Source organism: Danio rerio, chromosome 12, assembly GCF_049306965.1.
Source record: "Danio rerio strain Tuebingen ecotype United States chromosome 12, GRCz12tu, whole genome shotgun sequence".
In the NCBI taxonomy this organism is placed as follows: domain Eukaryota; kingdom Metazoa; phylum Chordata; class Actinopteri; order Cypriniformes; family Danionidae; genus Danio; species Danio rerio.
In genome coordinates this window covers 23588999-23605803 of record NC_133187.1, presented here as the reverse complement: position 1 = coordinate 23605803, position 16805 = coordinate 23588999, and the positions used below count along the sequence as shown (strand labels likewise).

The following is a 16805-nucleotide window of genomic DNA, read 5'->3' as shown; positions in this document are numbered from 1 at the left end:
TTGACCATCGATTGACCATTCTGTTGAATAAATCCTGCATTTGGATCTGCACTCCGTTGTTAGCGTTCCACTTCACACTACACAGCACAACTGTTTTCTAAATAATTACAAGAAATTATTATTTTTATTAGTGTTTATTATTACTCATTTATTCATTCATTTTCTATTCGGCTTAGTCCCTTTATTCATCTGGGGTTGCCACATCGAAATGAACCGCCAACTTATCCAGCACATGTTTTACGCAGTGATTGCCCTTCCAGCTGCAACCCATCACAGGGAAACACTCATACACACTCAATCACACACATACACTACGGCCAATTTAGCTTACCCACTTCACCAATAGCGCAAGTCTTTGAACTTGTAGAGGAAACTGGAGCACCCGTTGAAAACCCACATGCAAACATGCAAACTCCACACAGAAATGGCAACTAACCCAGCCAAGGCTCTAACCCTAAGAAGATTGCTATAAATAAACTTTGTCATGACAGGAATGAAAGACTTTTAATATATTAAAATAGGAAACATTATAAATTGTAATATTAAATCACTATATTATTTAAACATTAAATTTAAACGTTTTTGATCTAATAAATTAAACCTAGATAAGCATGGCAAGGAGTGGAAATAATAAAATATGATATTTTTAAATAAAAATAAACAAAATAATACATTAGTTTTTTGCATGTAAGCTCACCACTCACCACCATTTTATTTTATTTTTAATGAATTCATTTTATTTTATTATTAATTTTTGTTTGTTTATCTATTCATTCTACACACCTCAATTCCCCTACTGTCACCGCATGCACTGAGTTTGCCTTTTTACGTCTGAGGATGAATGAAATCTCAGTGACTATAAATAACCTGCAGAGCTAGAGAGTAAATAAAGGTGAAAATAAGCGGATGTGACAGATCCAGTTGGCATGTTTTATAGGCGATGGCATCCAGTTCTCCTCCTTCATCCCGTCGCTCGCCCCGATCTCACCCCAACCCCAGATTACAGCCCACCAGAGGATCACAACACCCAATCACAGATCGCCAGCGGGATTAACAGCACCAGAGACAATCTCTCACGAGGGATTCTTCGAAAAATTCAGTAAAGAACAGTCAGGGGAAATTCAGAGACTGAGGGTAAAAAACAGAGGGAGGGTTAAAAACGACAGCAAAAAAAAAGAGAGAGAGAGAGAGAGAGACTTATGCAAGAGAGGCATCAGAGAGATTTCAGTCAGACTGTGTTGATACTCGCTTGGTTCATGTGCTGAAGAGGAACAGAGGAGCGTTTCGGCTTCATCATGCACATCCTTCAGTCCCACTGTGTTATCAGGTGAGACTCTGCTTAGACCTGTATGAGTGGTTCAATATTAGTTCTGCTGTGCAGCATTTGTGGCGTTAATGAGGCTCAAGTATAGATTGCGTTTGTCAGGGAATTTGAAAGTTATTTATAGAGATTTTTAGAAAAAAATGCATGGGATTTCTTTACGAGATTTAATAAAAATTATGTGAAATGAATGTATTGATATTATTACACTGGTATTATTTTCAATTTATTTGTATTGTTATTTTTGTCATTTTAATTAATATTAATTATTCAAAGATGATTCATTGGATTTACTAAATTTTACGTTAAGTGGTTGTAAACAATTTATTTGGGCTGAATTTAAGTAAACAAAGTAAGTTGATCCTTACTTAAATATTTTAAAAAATATTATTGTTATTATTATTATTATTATTATAAATTATTATCTATTATTATTATTATTATTATTTTACTATACTTTTATAACTGCTAATAACTTGGAACAACTAAAAGAGTTAATAATTTGTTAATTTGTTTAAACAGTGGGAATATTAATATTATTGTTGTTGTTGTTGTTGATTTATTATTATTATTATTATTATTATTATTATTATTATTATTATTATTATTATTATCATTTTATTTTGTGTGTGTGTGTGTGTTGCTTCTTTTGTTATTATCGCTTATTGCTAGTAATATAGAATAGATTATAAGTCACTGAATTTTTCTTGTCTGTTTAATTATTTTAATGTTATAAGTAATAATTCTTAATTGTATTATTATTATTAATATTATTGTTATTATCATTTTAATTAATTAAACATATTTTTGTATATTTCTTTTTTTATATTTAAAATAAAAAATAGTACTAATAATTAAATTATTATAATTCATTATTAAATAGTGTGGTACACCCTGAAAAATCTCTTCCTGAGTTTGAAGGAATCTACTTCAAACACCCCAAGTTACTTGTATGTATGTATGGCAGGTTTTTATTTAAGTTTCTTTTTTAATTGAGAAGGTTGATTTTTATTTTTTCTTATTTATTTTATTATTATTATTATAATTTTTTTGATGATGCGTTATTAACCAGTGGACTGACACAAACATCAGCGGAATGTGCAGATTTCTACTTCTCCTGAATCATGTATGCCTCTGCAGTATCTGAGTATTTAATGAGCAACCGTTTCAGTATCATCAGATCAGACCGATTATGATCCGTTGCTCGCGGCTTCGTGCACAAAACGATATCTGCTCGTTCCCGTCTAAAAGTGCTGTATTACTGAGCCAACTGCAAGCTCTCCTGTAAAGCGCCACAGCTGTTGTCCTCTGTCCCTTTAATGGGAAAGTTGTGTCTCTCCTCCATTTGGATCCGAAATAATTGATGTTTCTGCAGTGAGCAAGTGCCAACTTGGCTGTTATTTATTTATTTATTTGATTCACCCCTCCCCTCCATTTGTGACTCGGCAGCGTCCTCTGGGCTTTCTTTTTTTAGCGAGTGTCAGAGTGGAAAAAAAGCCCTTCCTACTTTATCACTCTGTGTCTGCCCATCTGCCTAGTTCACTGTAATGCTGTTTATCTTCTCATAGGATCTTTGGCTTGATAGAGTTTTGATTAAACGAATCCCCCGTTCACTATTGATTACCCGGGGCTTGTTGAAATACTTGTGCTTGGTACCTTTTATGATGAGCAGGTTCGTATGAGGGCAGCAGATGATTGACAGTTGAATTGGTAAAAACTTCTACGTTGGGTATGGATACATGGAAATCAGTAGTTAGACTATTTGCTTATTTGGAATAAGACAATATTGTGAATAAGGTGTTTACATGAATTTACTGTACATTTCATGTTTTTGTTTTACATCTCATAGTACTGTACATGCAGTTGAAGACAATATGATTGACCCTGCAAAAAATACCTAAGCAAAGTTTAAAAGCCAGGAAAATCTTGTTTTATTATATTTATTTACTATTTTTATCATTTAAAAACTGCTATGGTAAATATTATTACTGATTGGCTACAGAACAAATCACTGTTGTCCAATGATGTTCCCAATTAGCTTAACTTGTCTACTTAGCCTGATAAACCTAGTTAAGCATTTAAATTGTATTTAAAGCTGAATGCTAGCATCTTGGAAAAAATAATTAGCAAAATATTATGCGTTTTCATCATGGGAAAGACAAAAAAAAAGTTATTAGAAAATAGTTATTCAAACAGCATGTTTAAAAATGTGTTCAAAACAATTATTTCCATTAAGCAGCACTTGTTGAATTATGCCATTCAACATTCCCAATGAAATTTGACATTTGACAGTGCAGTTCGTCTTAGTTATGGCACTATATACAGTTTTGGGTGTTTAATTGTTCATTTTAGGACAGCTTCAAGTGCAGTTAAATATTTGGCATGCTATATGTTTAACACAGCTGATGTCAGACACAAAATTTTGCTTAATGCTCTTTTATTTGTTGTCAAATTGTAGACCATTGCTATGAGTTTATCCTTTTGCAAAATGCAGCAAAAAGTTCTATAACACTTTAATAATGTGATTAAAGTGTGTACTAAAATACCCCCCAGAAGGGCTGTGCGATTAATCGTAATCGAATCGCAATTGTGATTTGAAATGTTGCAATTAGCTAAACGCAAGAGGCTGCGATATGAAATATATGTGTATTATTTAATTTCTTCCGCCCAGAGCAAATGAGTGACTGCCGTCTAGTGTCTTACTAGCCAATAGAGTGAGGACACATTCGTTCAGCTCAATCAGAATTGCACAACCAAACTATTTTGAACACCCACAATAAAAAAACAACAAACAGGAAAGCGCGGACAAGTGGGATGATAGCGTCTGCCGCTTCAAAAGCATTTAATAGATGCAATTAATATTAAAGAAAAACAGGACAGGTAATATGGGAATATCTTAGTTTCAAAGTCACAGACACCAAACAAAAGCAAGTATTTTGTAAGTGAATTGGTGCCAAATCACAAAAAAATAACACAACCAAAGCACCACAGGTGGCTATATGAGAAGTGTCTCGCAATAAAGTCAACTGATAGTACTGCCAATTACACTCAATCTACTAAATGTTGTAGTAAGTTAGTAGGTTACACTTTATTGTGATGGTCTATTTGAGTATTGGTAGACTGTCAGCTTAATATCTGTTGATACTGCTCCTTCAACAGAAATTTAAATGACTATAAGAAACTTTGCAAGTACATGTCAACTTACACTAACCCCAACCCCAACCTAATAATCAACTTATAATCTAACGAGAATTAGTTGGCACGGCATTTAGATGCAATGAAACTTAAATTCAGCAAATTATCCATCAAAATAAAGTGTGAAAAGTGAATATAATTTCAGTTTCTTTTTTAACTAACACTCACTACTGTAAGAAGCTATAATACAGATTATTGAGTTGATTCTTGACTTTAAAATTAAATCGCAGATCAAATCCTAATATCTGTCAAAATAAATTGCAATTAGTTTTTTTCCGCCAATAGCACAGCCCTACCCCTAAGAGCTGTTATAAATTCACTGTAAAACACAGCTTTGGCTTTTTGCCTTTAAAAGCATCATACTGTACATAGCAAGGTTTTGCAAAATGAAGGAAGTAAAGTTTATAAAACTTATTTTTGGCTCACTACTGATCGCAAAATGCTTGTCAAGCAATAGTCAAAAGTGTATGCTTGTAAAGTAATTAACAACAGCTTAGCACAGCTCAACCAATCCGAATAAAAATCTAGAACTTTCCATTTTACAAATGTCAAAAGTGCACTTTGATAATGTGACTAAAATGAGAACAGTCCACATCTGAATTCAATTTGTGTTTACTTCAAGTATTGCTAAATTCTGCAGAATATTTTCCTATTTGTGTTAATATCAGTAAATTGTCAACCATCTAGACCTCTGCATGAGACTTTTTTTTTCAGTCTCGCTCCTGCTGGGTTTTATTCATCATTTGTTTACCTGCTCTGTGCTTAAAACAGCCTTCCTCTTAACCGTTCCACAATCTCGCATTTACGTATTCACTAACCATTACTAAAAATGAGAGCGATAGCATTTAAAAATGTACGTTTTATTAAATGTAAACATTTTATTTCTTATTTTTATTTGTCATCAAGATACTTTTAACATTTCTCTGTTAACACAATAGGAAAATGTATCAAAGAAAGAATAAAATAATTATTATGTCAAGATCTGTCATTTAAAATGACATGTTCAGTGTTTTTCCAGGACAGCGCATCCACATTTTGCTCTCTCATACTTATTCTGCTCTGTCACTCATTGACAACCTGCAAATATCTGAGAATAGTATGCATCAAGCAGAAAGCATTGGGTCATTCATGCGGTGCGTTTATACAATCTTGAGTATACCTGCGGTTGATATGAACAAATAATTAAAAGCTGTATAAAAATAGAAAGTCTTTTTGCAAAAACAACCTCCAGGATGTACTTTATCCCACTTATTACATGACTCCTTGTCACAAAATGTAACATTTTGAGACAACATTGTTCTGAGCTGTAATAACTTAATAATAATTTAATTAAAACCTCTTAATCTTTTAATTAAAAGCAAAGCTGACAGAAATGAAAACAGCTGAATGGAGTATACACTAACATATGTGTTATTCAGTCACAAGGTGTTGTCACTATGTTGATGTGAATTTATTTACTGATGGTCTGGATGATTCAAAGTACCAAGGTGGCCATGTAATAATTACAGCTAAAAGCGCTGAAATGCTTTTGTGAAAAGACGTTTGGAATAAAGTTGCTTTTTTTGACCCCCATGGCGATGCAGACCTCTATGACCATCTGAGATGATCATAAATGTTATGATCAAGACTTTCAATAATATTGCAGCACATTGTGAGTATAAATTAGTACCATTTGTTGTTCACCTTTGCCGTCTAATAGAGCTTTGGATCCAGAAAATGTGATGCGCTACCTCAAACTCAACAAGCAGATTGATTACCTGAGGCTTATGGAAAGAGACTCTTGAAGTGGTTGTTTGTACGTACGCATCGCCTTTGTGATGAGCAGGTTCCTCTGAGGACGGCAGATGATTGACAGTTGTATTGGTAAAACCTTCCAGAATGATTGTGACGGCGCGGCTTTAAAGTGACATTTCTGTCGGCCCGAAAGAACGAACGACAGTCAAACTCTAGAGGCTTCGGTGTCCTGACAGAACCTCAGTCAGACATATTAAATGACATTTCATAAATAACATTCCACAGCTGCGGAATCAATACGGTGAATGACAAAAACAACGTGGCGAGTGGAGGAAAACACTACCCGGTATTAGACTTTGAACCTTTTATAATCTTTTCCCCATGGCTTTGAACAAAGATGGCCTTCTTTTTGTTTGTGTGTGTGACATTGCGGTGGCTTGAGGCAGCACATCACATGAACCTTGTTTTGTGTTCTCTTGGTAATTGCCAGAAGATTCTATCAAACGAGAAAAGGGCAAACTCGAGACACTAACAAAAAAGTACCAGTGGGATTCTTAATGTGCCCCTAAATAACACGTAAATATCATGGTGCTTGAAGATGGTGCTAGGTTTTGCTTCGAAGTTTGAGTTTAATCACAGTTGTTGAGTTTGGGTTTTGTTTTATTTTGATTTGCAACTTCTACTAATAATGACCTAACCCTTGTGCACTGTACAAATTTATAACATTTTGTTATGTTAGGAGTGAAAGCATCCAATAAATTAAAACTGCTGTAAAAATGCATCAGATATAATTATATATGTATATATAATTATTACAATTTTTTTCACATAAATCTGTGAATCAACCTCAGTCCTGATAAAAATTACTTAATGTTTTTAAAAACTACCGGATTTAAACTTTTTAAATGCAAAGTTCACAAATGATGTCACTGACTTGTGAGAAGAAAACACACACACACACACACACATACACACATCCCACATCTCAAAGTGAACTGAAGTTGCTCTGTTCCATTAAAATCAAGCTCGCCATCTTGCATATTCTCTCATATTAGTGTTGTTGTGTTTACTGAGGATTAAAACAGCTCTCCCTGAAGAAATCAAAGTCCATTTTGATGTATTTTTAAGGAGTTTAGCTTTAGTAGCAGTTGTGGCATTAAAAGGGTATATATATATATATATATATATATATATATATATATATATATATATATATATATATATATATATATATATATATATATATATATATATTTAAATGTGTTATTTTGTGTGTTTGTGTGCTGGTTCGATCCTTGGCTCAGTTGGAGTTTCTGTGTGGAGTTTGCTTGTTCTCCCTGCGTTCGTGTGAGTTTCCTTTGGGTGCTCAGGTTTCCCCCACAGTCCAAAGGCATGTGGTATAGGTGAATAGGGTAGGCTAAATTGTCCGTAGTGTATGTGTGTGGATGATTTCCAGAGATGGGTTGTGGCTGGAAGGGCATCCGCTGCGTATGGATAAGTTGGTGGTTCATTCCGCTGTAACTTAATAAAGGGATTAAGCCGACAAGAAAATGAATGAATGAATGAATGAATGAATGAATGAATGAATGAATGAATGAATGAATGAATGAATGAATCAATGAATCAATGAATGAATGAATGAATCAATGAATGTCCAAGATAAAACAAATCCAGTCCACAATTACTTTTATTTTTTTTTTTTGAAAATATGACCTTTTGTGTGTTTTTTTTCACCAAATCAGTGACATAATTTCTGAATTTGACAATTAAGGATTTAAAATCCTGTAATTTCTAAGCAAGTAGTTTAGTAGTTTTGATCAGGACTGAGGTTGAGTAACAGATTTATGCAAAAACATTTGAACAGAATATTTATCTGATGCATTTTTTACGGCAGTTTATTTAGTGGATGTTTTCATCTCAAACATAACAAAAGAATAGTACATTTTCCCAGAGTGTATCGCTGAGTTCTTTAAAAAGAAATTTGATGGATTTTCTCAAAATATGTGTCAAAGTATGATTTATCACTAAAAATTCCGCTAGCTGAAACACAAAAAAGTTAAGGCCAAATTAAGACTCAAAATCACCCCAGAGTGGATAAAAACATCCCAAACAGAAGATAAGGGTTAAATTACAAGCACACCAGTGTGAATCTTAACGTGCCGTACAATACAATATAAATACAGCAATATATGAACACTGTACATGTTTGTGTTGTTTATTGAAGTACTACAATATGATTGTACTGGATACTAGATCATGCAGTTTCTGTTTTGCTTTAAATTAGTTAAATATCTCCTTTTTAGTGTTTTTTTTCCTAACATTGCCTTTTTATGAACAGAATGTGAAGAAAAAAACATTTAAAAGAAGGCACAGTTACTATCGTGAAATTTAATTTATTAAAAATAGGTAAAAGTGGAATGACTTGAAAGACACCAAAAAAACAAAAACAAAAAACACCATAAAAATGTGTTAGCATTACACTTGTTTGGCCTACCTACCAAAGTACTATGCTGTAACTTCACTATCCACATCCATTCCAGCACAGTATTATGTTTTCATAAAGATAATGCAATTTCGTTATATAACTGTAAAAGATGTCCACCCCTACAGCTTATGATGTTTCAATTAATATTTTATGTGTTTCACAGTCTCCAAGTGAACTCAAGTTGCTCTGTTCCATCAAAATCATCTTGCATATTCTCTCATATTAGTGTTGTTGTGTTTACTGAGGATTAAAACAGCTCTCCCTGTAGAAATCAAAGTCTATTTTGATGTATTTTTAAAGAGTTTAGCTTTAGGAGCAGTAGTGGCATTGAAAGGGTGTTGAGAGACTGGCACTGAATGCTAACAGATTTGCCTGCATTATTTTGGACATATTGTTATGTAACTCTGTTCTTTTTCTCTTCAGCTCTTTAATCACAGCCAGGCTCGATGTATCCGTTCACACGTATATGTCGCTGGAGGTCACAGAGCGGCCTTATTATTAATATGATGTCCAGCGGATTATGCCGGGCTCTGTTTGTCATCCCTTTGGTGGTCACTGTATTTCGTAACTGCTCATTTAGCACTCTTTGTTTCTCGCTTTGTCAGCGACTGCTTCTGAATTCTTCAGCTCTCATTGATAATTGATGACATTTGGTCATTTTAGTGCTGTAAGTCTGTCTCGGTGCACACAGATGTGTCATAATGATTGTTTCTGCTACTGGCTGACCTGATGTTGAGCAGATGTTGGATATTGCTGTTAAAAGTAAGTTTAAATGTTTTTATAGATGCTAACCCAAAGTAGGGAATGGCTTTATCCAAGTATTGTGTACGTTTTCAACATAGACTTTAAAAAATATAGATGTAGTGTCCATGATGTCACCTTTGGGTTTCTAAAGAGTACAAATAAGGCTGCATGTGGGCAGTGCTAACTGGTGCAATGTTGTCAGTGCATCATGGTGCTGACTTCGCGTCACTCTTGTGTAACTGCAAATGGGCAAAGAGGCGGGGCATGGGCGGAGTTAAAGATGCCTGGTTGTATTTTCTCTAAATTACTTTTTTTTTTTTTTTTTTTTAAGGGGGGTTAACGGTGTAGATGAAATGCTCAATACTAAATAATTATGACAAGCTTGGTTGTATAATATATCTAAATTGTGTTTACTGTGTTTGATCTGTGTTGTTTTAATTCACTGAGCCACATTGGACATTTTTCAAGCATTATTTTTAAGATTTTTCTGCAAGAGGAAAACTCTACTTACTTTTAAAAACTTTAAATATAATCTTTGTTTGTAAATGCTATTTACAAAATCTAGGCAAAGCAACTTTTCAGATGACTGTTTTATAGCCTACAGCTAATCATTCTGTCACATTCTGGAGTGTATTGAAGTCTGAAATAAAATAGCTGTGACTGAGCTGCAGATACCTGTCAGTCAAGTGGGCAGACTCTTAATTATCTTAATTATGCTATGAAGTGTAATATTAATTATAGTGTTAGTTTAATTAAACACACTATATACATTAATTATAGACACCAATTTTTTTTTTTTTTTTTTTTTTTTTGTACCAGGCTTTTGTAAACACCTCCTTTTCTACTGTAATGTTGGGTGTTATAACATGGGGAGTTTATGGAGTTGACTACCTTTTGGTGCCAGCCTTAAGTGGCCAGTCGATAAACTGCAGTTTCAGTAACTTCCATATTGGCTTCAAGAGGGAAACTACAGATTGGTTTATTGCAACACAATGCATTAGAATGTGTAACGTAACTCTGTTGAACGTTGCTCTGTGGAGGTTTGTTTAGGATGTGATTTTAGTACATCTGAAGGGCTACTGGTCTGACAGTGGAAACCAAAACATTTACCAAAAATGCTTTTAATTGAGTGTTTTTATTTATGTTTTGTATTGTTTTGATTAGTTTTTTCTTTTCTTTTTCTTTTATTTCTTTTATTTATCTTGTTTTTCTTTATTAATGTAGGCTATATATTAGTTTAGTTACATATAGTTATATAGTAGTTTAGTTATACAAGTTACTTGTTGCTGTATTTGTTTTGCATGTGTGTTTTTATGTGCTGCATAAGAGTTTATAGGAAATCATCTTATGTTTTTTTAGTCACTGTCCACTGAATTATCTTTGCCATGATGACAGTAAATAATATTTTACTAGATATTTTTCAAGACACTTCTATACAGCTTAAAGTGACATTTAAATGCTTAACTACGTTAATTAGGTTAACTAGCCAGGTTAGGGTAATAAGTTATTGCATATCGATGGTTTTCTCTGTTGACTATAAAAATATATATATATAGCTTAAAGGGGCTAATTTGACCTTAAATGTTTTTTTTTTTTTAATTAAAAGCTGCTTTTTTTAGCTGAAATAAATCAAATACTTCTTTCTCTGAATGAAAAAAATATTATCAGACACACTGTGAAAATTTCCTTGCTTTGTTGAACATCATTTGAGAAATATTTAGAAAAAATATTTAAACATTAAAAGGAGGGCTAATAGTTCTGACTTCAACTGTATATATATATATATATATATATATATATATATATATATATATATATATATATATATATATATATATATATATATATATATATATATATGTATACACACTACCAGTCAAAAGTTTGGGGTCTGTACCATTTTTTAATGTTTTAAAATAAGCGTCTCCTGCTCACCAAGGCTGCATTTATTTAATCAAAAATACAGTACAGATGATAAAATTGAGAAATGTTGTTGAACTATAAAGTAACTGTTCAAAAGTAGTTTATAATTCATTTAACAATTTATTCCGGTCATTTTGAAGATGAATTTTCAGCTTAAGTCTTTAGAGAAACACGATCCTTCAGAAATCACTCTAGTATTAATTATTATTATTATTATTATTATTATTATTATTATTATTATTATTATTATTATTATTATTATTATTAATGATAATAGTAGTAAAAGCAATAATATCTGGAGTAATAATTTCATTTGAAACTATATACAATAAGAAAGCAGTTATTTAAAATTGTAATGAATATTTAACAATTTAATTTATTATTATTTTTTTTTTACATTCAATAAATGCTACCTTGATAAACAGAATAATTTTCTTTAAAATATACATATTTTAAAATAAATTGTAAAACTGCAGTAAATTATTGTGATGAGAGAAGGGCAGTTGGCTTGTCCTGTGGCCTGAGGGGCATGAACATGTCAGAAACGCATGCACCCTGACTCAAACAGTAAGGGTGCCTGTATTTGCAGTCTTCTTTTTTTTTGTGATCCTCACTCTCTCAATCAAAATGACAGGCTTGTCATGTTGTCTGAGCTCTCGGAGCTGAAAGTGTGCTAGTTAAAAATATAAAGTGAAACCACAGGGAATTGTAGCCATCGAATCAGGGCAAAGACTTCTCAACTAATAGCAGCCTTCTCTCTCCTCTTTTTTCCAGGTGGCTCGATGGCCCGAAAAGGAAGAGAAAGAACAGCCAGTGTTCGGTGAAGAGCATGTCAGGTAAGATGTCTGATAGAAGACTAGCTTTGTCTGAAATAACCTTGTTTCCACTGTCTAGTGCATTATATATTTGGTGTCTTCTATTTTGTTGCAGTGTTTACATTTTGAGTCAGCAACTTTATTCCTTACACTGGTTCACTACTTTTTTTTTTTTACCTGCTGTCAAATCTAAATGTGAATGTAAACTCATTGAAGCACCATTTGACAAAATCAAATGCAAGCCAGGAAAAAAGATGAGAGGACAGCTAAAATAATAAATAATGTGTTAATACACTTTGTTCAGGTTCTTGTTGATAGTTAATGCCTATATTATTTGAAATAATGTTTTATATTTATCCACCTTTTTCCACACTTTACTGCTGCATTTCAAATTATGGATTCCACTTCCAGTTTCAAGTACTTCCAACCCAATCTCACAAGGTACATACGATTTTACATTTACAAGGTACATACGAATTTGTACAAAATGTATGATTTGTTTTTAAAGGAGGCGTGCCCCCAAACCCCACACCCCTAAACCCAACTGTAATCGAGGGTTGAGCAAACTGAACTAAAATGTACAAATGAGATCATAGAATTAAATATGAATTAGCCAATACATTTACAAGTTACAAATTAGTGTCAGATTGCTTTGTAACTTCCACCCAAAATGCACATATAATTGTAAATAATAATAACATTCTGGTACAAAAAATCTTTGTAGATAGTTCTAAAACATGAGAGTTGGGTTTGCTTTATTTTTATCTGTCATGAAAAGTAAACGATGCTTGTTTTGTTTTTGTTTTTTGTTGTTGTTTTTCTTTTCTTTTCATGACATTAGTTTCATAAGCGTGTCTGTGGCCAAAGCTCCTTTGAGTTCACTGTGTTCTGTGCCTTCAGATTATTTTCGGTTGGTGTGTGTGATGTGCGACACATCTATAATATTGTGGTTGAGGTTTTTGGAGCTATTAATGGTCTGCTGAGAGTTCTAGTAAGTTCTCGTTTGGCATTTGATGAATGAAAGGTTTTTAAAACATTTGACGGATTGTTTGCAGTTTAACAGAAGCTGCTCACATAACTCAGGCATAGTAACATTTGGTGTAGGAAAAAGGTGGAAATACTATGTTTATATTTTTATTTTAAAATATGAATTAATAGATAAATAATCCTGGCAAGCTGGGGTTTTGTCCTATTTGTTGTCAGATAATACAATAAATGTGACAAATGAATGGTGACATTTAAGTCATGACAGAATTGTCTGTGGCAGAAAATCTCTCTGACTCACACTTGCTTTCCTTTTTCCTGATGCTGTCATCTAAACCGCCATACACGATATAGGGAATCTAGCGAATGGTTTCGATACTCTTGCCTAAAGCTCACTCCTCTTCTGTGATCCCACAATTCATCAGTGACGCCACATTTCTCAGAAACACACCAGAAGGCTTTTGAGATGCCCCGTGATCCTCTGAACATCCGCTGCAGCTTCAGTCATCTCAATAGGCTTCTTGTTATGCAATGTTCTGATGATATCTTCAGGATACTGTAACTCACACTAAAACGATCATTCTCTAAGGCTAATGAGCTGTGTGAGGATTTACTTTTTATTGGTGGTTGTTCAGGTAAGGAAGTTGAGTAAAGTTGGCCTGATGGTTAGATGCTGTACATTTACTCAGAGCAGTCTGTCTCTGCTTGATTCATCAGGCTTTCGATTATGCATCTTTTAAAGCTCTTTTGCCTGGCTTACCTCATGTTCGCAGCAGCCTTTAAACCATATACTGTTCTATTACTGTGTAGTACTGGTACTCTTAAAAGTACTTGCGAAAGAAAGATTGTAGAGCAACGTGGTGATATGTTTACTGTTTTAAGGTACAAACCACTGCTGTTTATTTTTTTATTTTTTATTTTTGTATAAAGGACATATTTTTAATAATCATAAAACATAAGAGAAATAATAATAAAAATGTTTGATACTTGTTTTCAGGTCATTTTGAACCCAAGTCTAAAGGTGTATTAGGTAGTATACTTTAAAAATGAAAGTGTAAAAATAACTTTTGTTTTGTATAGTAATTATTGTTCTCACTGTCCAAAACTTTTGGGACTGCATTTTGTTGATAAAAATGGAATATATTTGCCTATTTAGATATTTATTTAGATAGTTACCTTTGTTTATTTTAGCTTTGGTATTTTAGTTTTTTTTTCAGTATATTTATTGTGTATGAGCCGTGTGAGGGTGTGTATATAAAAAAATAACAAAGAAATAACAAATTAATCTCATCACATCAAATGTGGTTCAGAAAATACCCCTAAAATATATATTAAATCTATTATTGTGTTAAACCTGAAAATCATAGATTTTAAATTTTTTTTTCAAATTTGCATTGATGCACTCGATGGTTTAAAATGGAACTAGTTTTAATTTTTTTTTTTTTGTACTTTAATCTAGAGAAGTACTCAAATGAAAAATCTGGGCCGAAATAAACACCAACATTTCTACATGCATTAGCCAAAAAACTAAACTATTTATTATTTATTAAGTAACATAAATAAAATGTGTAAGATTTTGAAAAATGTATCTTAGTAAATCAAATTATACTGATTCTAAAAAAACAACAAGCCAATAAAGCAACCACCTGTTACTGACAGTAAACGTGTTGAAAGTCATAATTTTACCAGCATTGTCATAACAACAGAATTGCACTCTTGCAAGCAACAGGAACAAGTGCTACATAGAAATGCCCTATCCGCGCATTAATTAAAAAGCAGACATTGTTCCCCTTCGGATGGGTAACTCCAATGCTATGTGGAAACTTCCACTATGGGGTATTTCATCAAAAACCAATCATCTGGAAGTGTATACAATCGGGCCAATGAAATGCCAATGAGTTTGCGGCATCAGCGTGCACGGCTGGCATCAATGACAATCAGGCATGCTATAAAGACGCGGCTAGTGCAATGCTCAACTTTCTTTTCGCTTTCAGAGCCTTTTACAAGCTTCTGAGAAAGTATTTAAGGGTATCTCCAACCTGTGTCTACAGAAAGATATTGACAAGGAGCTTCTCCCGGTCCAGAGCGCATGTACGCAGTGGCAGACGATTGAGCTCGGCTTTTCAACCTTGCCTGGCGTCCTTTGGGTCAGGTCCTCCCAGAGTGGTTTGTATATAGGAAAATAGCTTTCCTTAAATAGCGACACAGCTGTGCAGCCCGTCTTTTTGAAGACGTCGCTCCGACCATGCATTTCTGGATGCGATAGTTTCCTGTCCCTGGATGATGGGCACGAGCACAGCATTTCATGTCTTGAGGTCCAGCATGTTAATGCGGTACTCGGATGCAGTGCATGCCGTCACTGTGATGTCATGTCTGTTGCGCAGGAAAGATTGCGGATTGCTCTTGCAAAAAAGTTACCCACCTCAGTTGTCCCCCGCACTGCGGTTGGCACTTGGGCAGATCTGAGGGTTACAGTGAGAGTAAATCCCCCGCCTTCGGGTTGCAGACGTCTCGCTCTTCCACGCGCTCCATCCAAGCTTCAGGTGAAGAGAAGCGCTTCGTCTTTGGATGGTCGCTCTCTCACTTGATGACACAGAGAATCAGATGTCCATCGATGTATCGAAAGATGGGCTGTCATTGTCTGATGAGGATGCAAACCTGCTCACTCCCTCCGGGTTGGATAGCACGGCGTTAGCATCTAAAAAGCAGACATGCTGGGCTGCTTCGGCTGTGGGCCTGGTGATGGTTTATCAGCCCTGCGAAGGGACCGACTAGTTAGGTGTTATGTGGAGGATAGAAGGAGGCAAGACCTTCAAAAGTTCCGTCCTCTTATTCCCGGAAGTGCACAGTAAGCTCAAGCAGTTTTGAGGGCACTTTTTTCTGCCCGATCTGCATGCGCTTCCATCCTCATCATCCTTGGGGTGTGGGCTGTCAATGTCTGATGAGGATTTGAACCCGCATCCTCCCTTAGGGTTGATGAGCGTGGTGTCGAATCTAGAAGCAGACTTTGTGGCCATGCTTCCCCAGTCTGCTTCAGCCATGGCTCTGGAGATGGTTTATCCCCCAGCCCCGCAGCCGGACCGACTATAGGGGTGTGAAAACCTGGCTTACGTAGTGCGCTCAGGAGCAATTGACTATGCACAGAGACGAAGAAGCTCTGGCACCTCCACCTGTTGGGGTTTCAGGTCAACCGAGAAAAGAGCAAGCTCGCCCCTGCGCAGAGCATCTCCTTTCTCGTGTTGGAGCTGGACTTGATCACCATGAGGGCACACCTCTCACAAGAGCGCACCGAGCTAGTGCTGAACTGTCTGAGAGAGTTCGACAGAAAAAAGGTGGTCCCCTTGAAATCATTTCAGAGGCTCCAGGGGCATATGGCATCTGCTGCATGTCACGTGGACACACACAGAGTGACTGTCACTGTGCTGTGTCACCCCGCCCTCACCCCCTGGAGGAACCCCTCCTTCCTACGGGCCGGAGAGCCCCTAGCTCAGGCTTCCAGGTGTGTTGTCGTTTCAACAAATGCTTCCAGTACGAGATGGAGAGCCGTGTGTCGCAGGCATGCCGCTGTGGACCTGTGGAAGGGAACCCAGCTGCATTAGCATAT

The 16805-nt window shown here is 35.0% G+C and overlaps 1 protein-coding gene across 6 annotated transcripts in view; it reads left to right on the top strand.

Moving 5' to 3' along the window:
• thrab (thyroid hormone receptor alpha b) overlaps positions 1–16805 on the top strand; it is a 234077-nt gene that overhangs the window by 180457 nt on the left and 36815 nt on the right. For 2 of the 6 annotated variants that reach the window (XM_009306720.5, XM_009306721.5), the window contains exons 4-5: positions 12177–12238; positions 12629–12658. In XM_009306720.5, the coding sequence (XP_009304995.1) occupies positions 12177–12238; positions 12629–12658 (92 nt within the window). Of the gene's footprint in view, positions 1–913; positions 1328–12176; positions 12239–12628; positions 12659–16805 lie in introns of those variants that run through there. The other 4 variants (XM_001920978.9, XM_073918439.1, XM_009306722.5 and 1 more) reach the window with 3 other exon arrangements.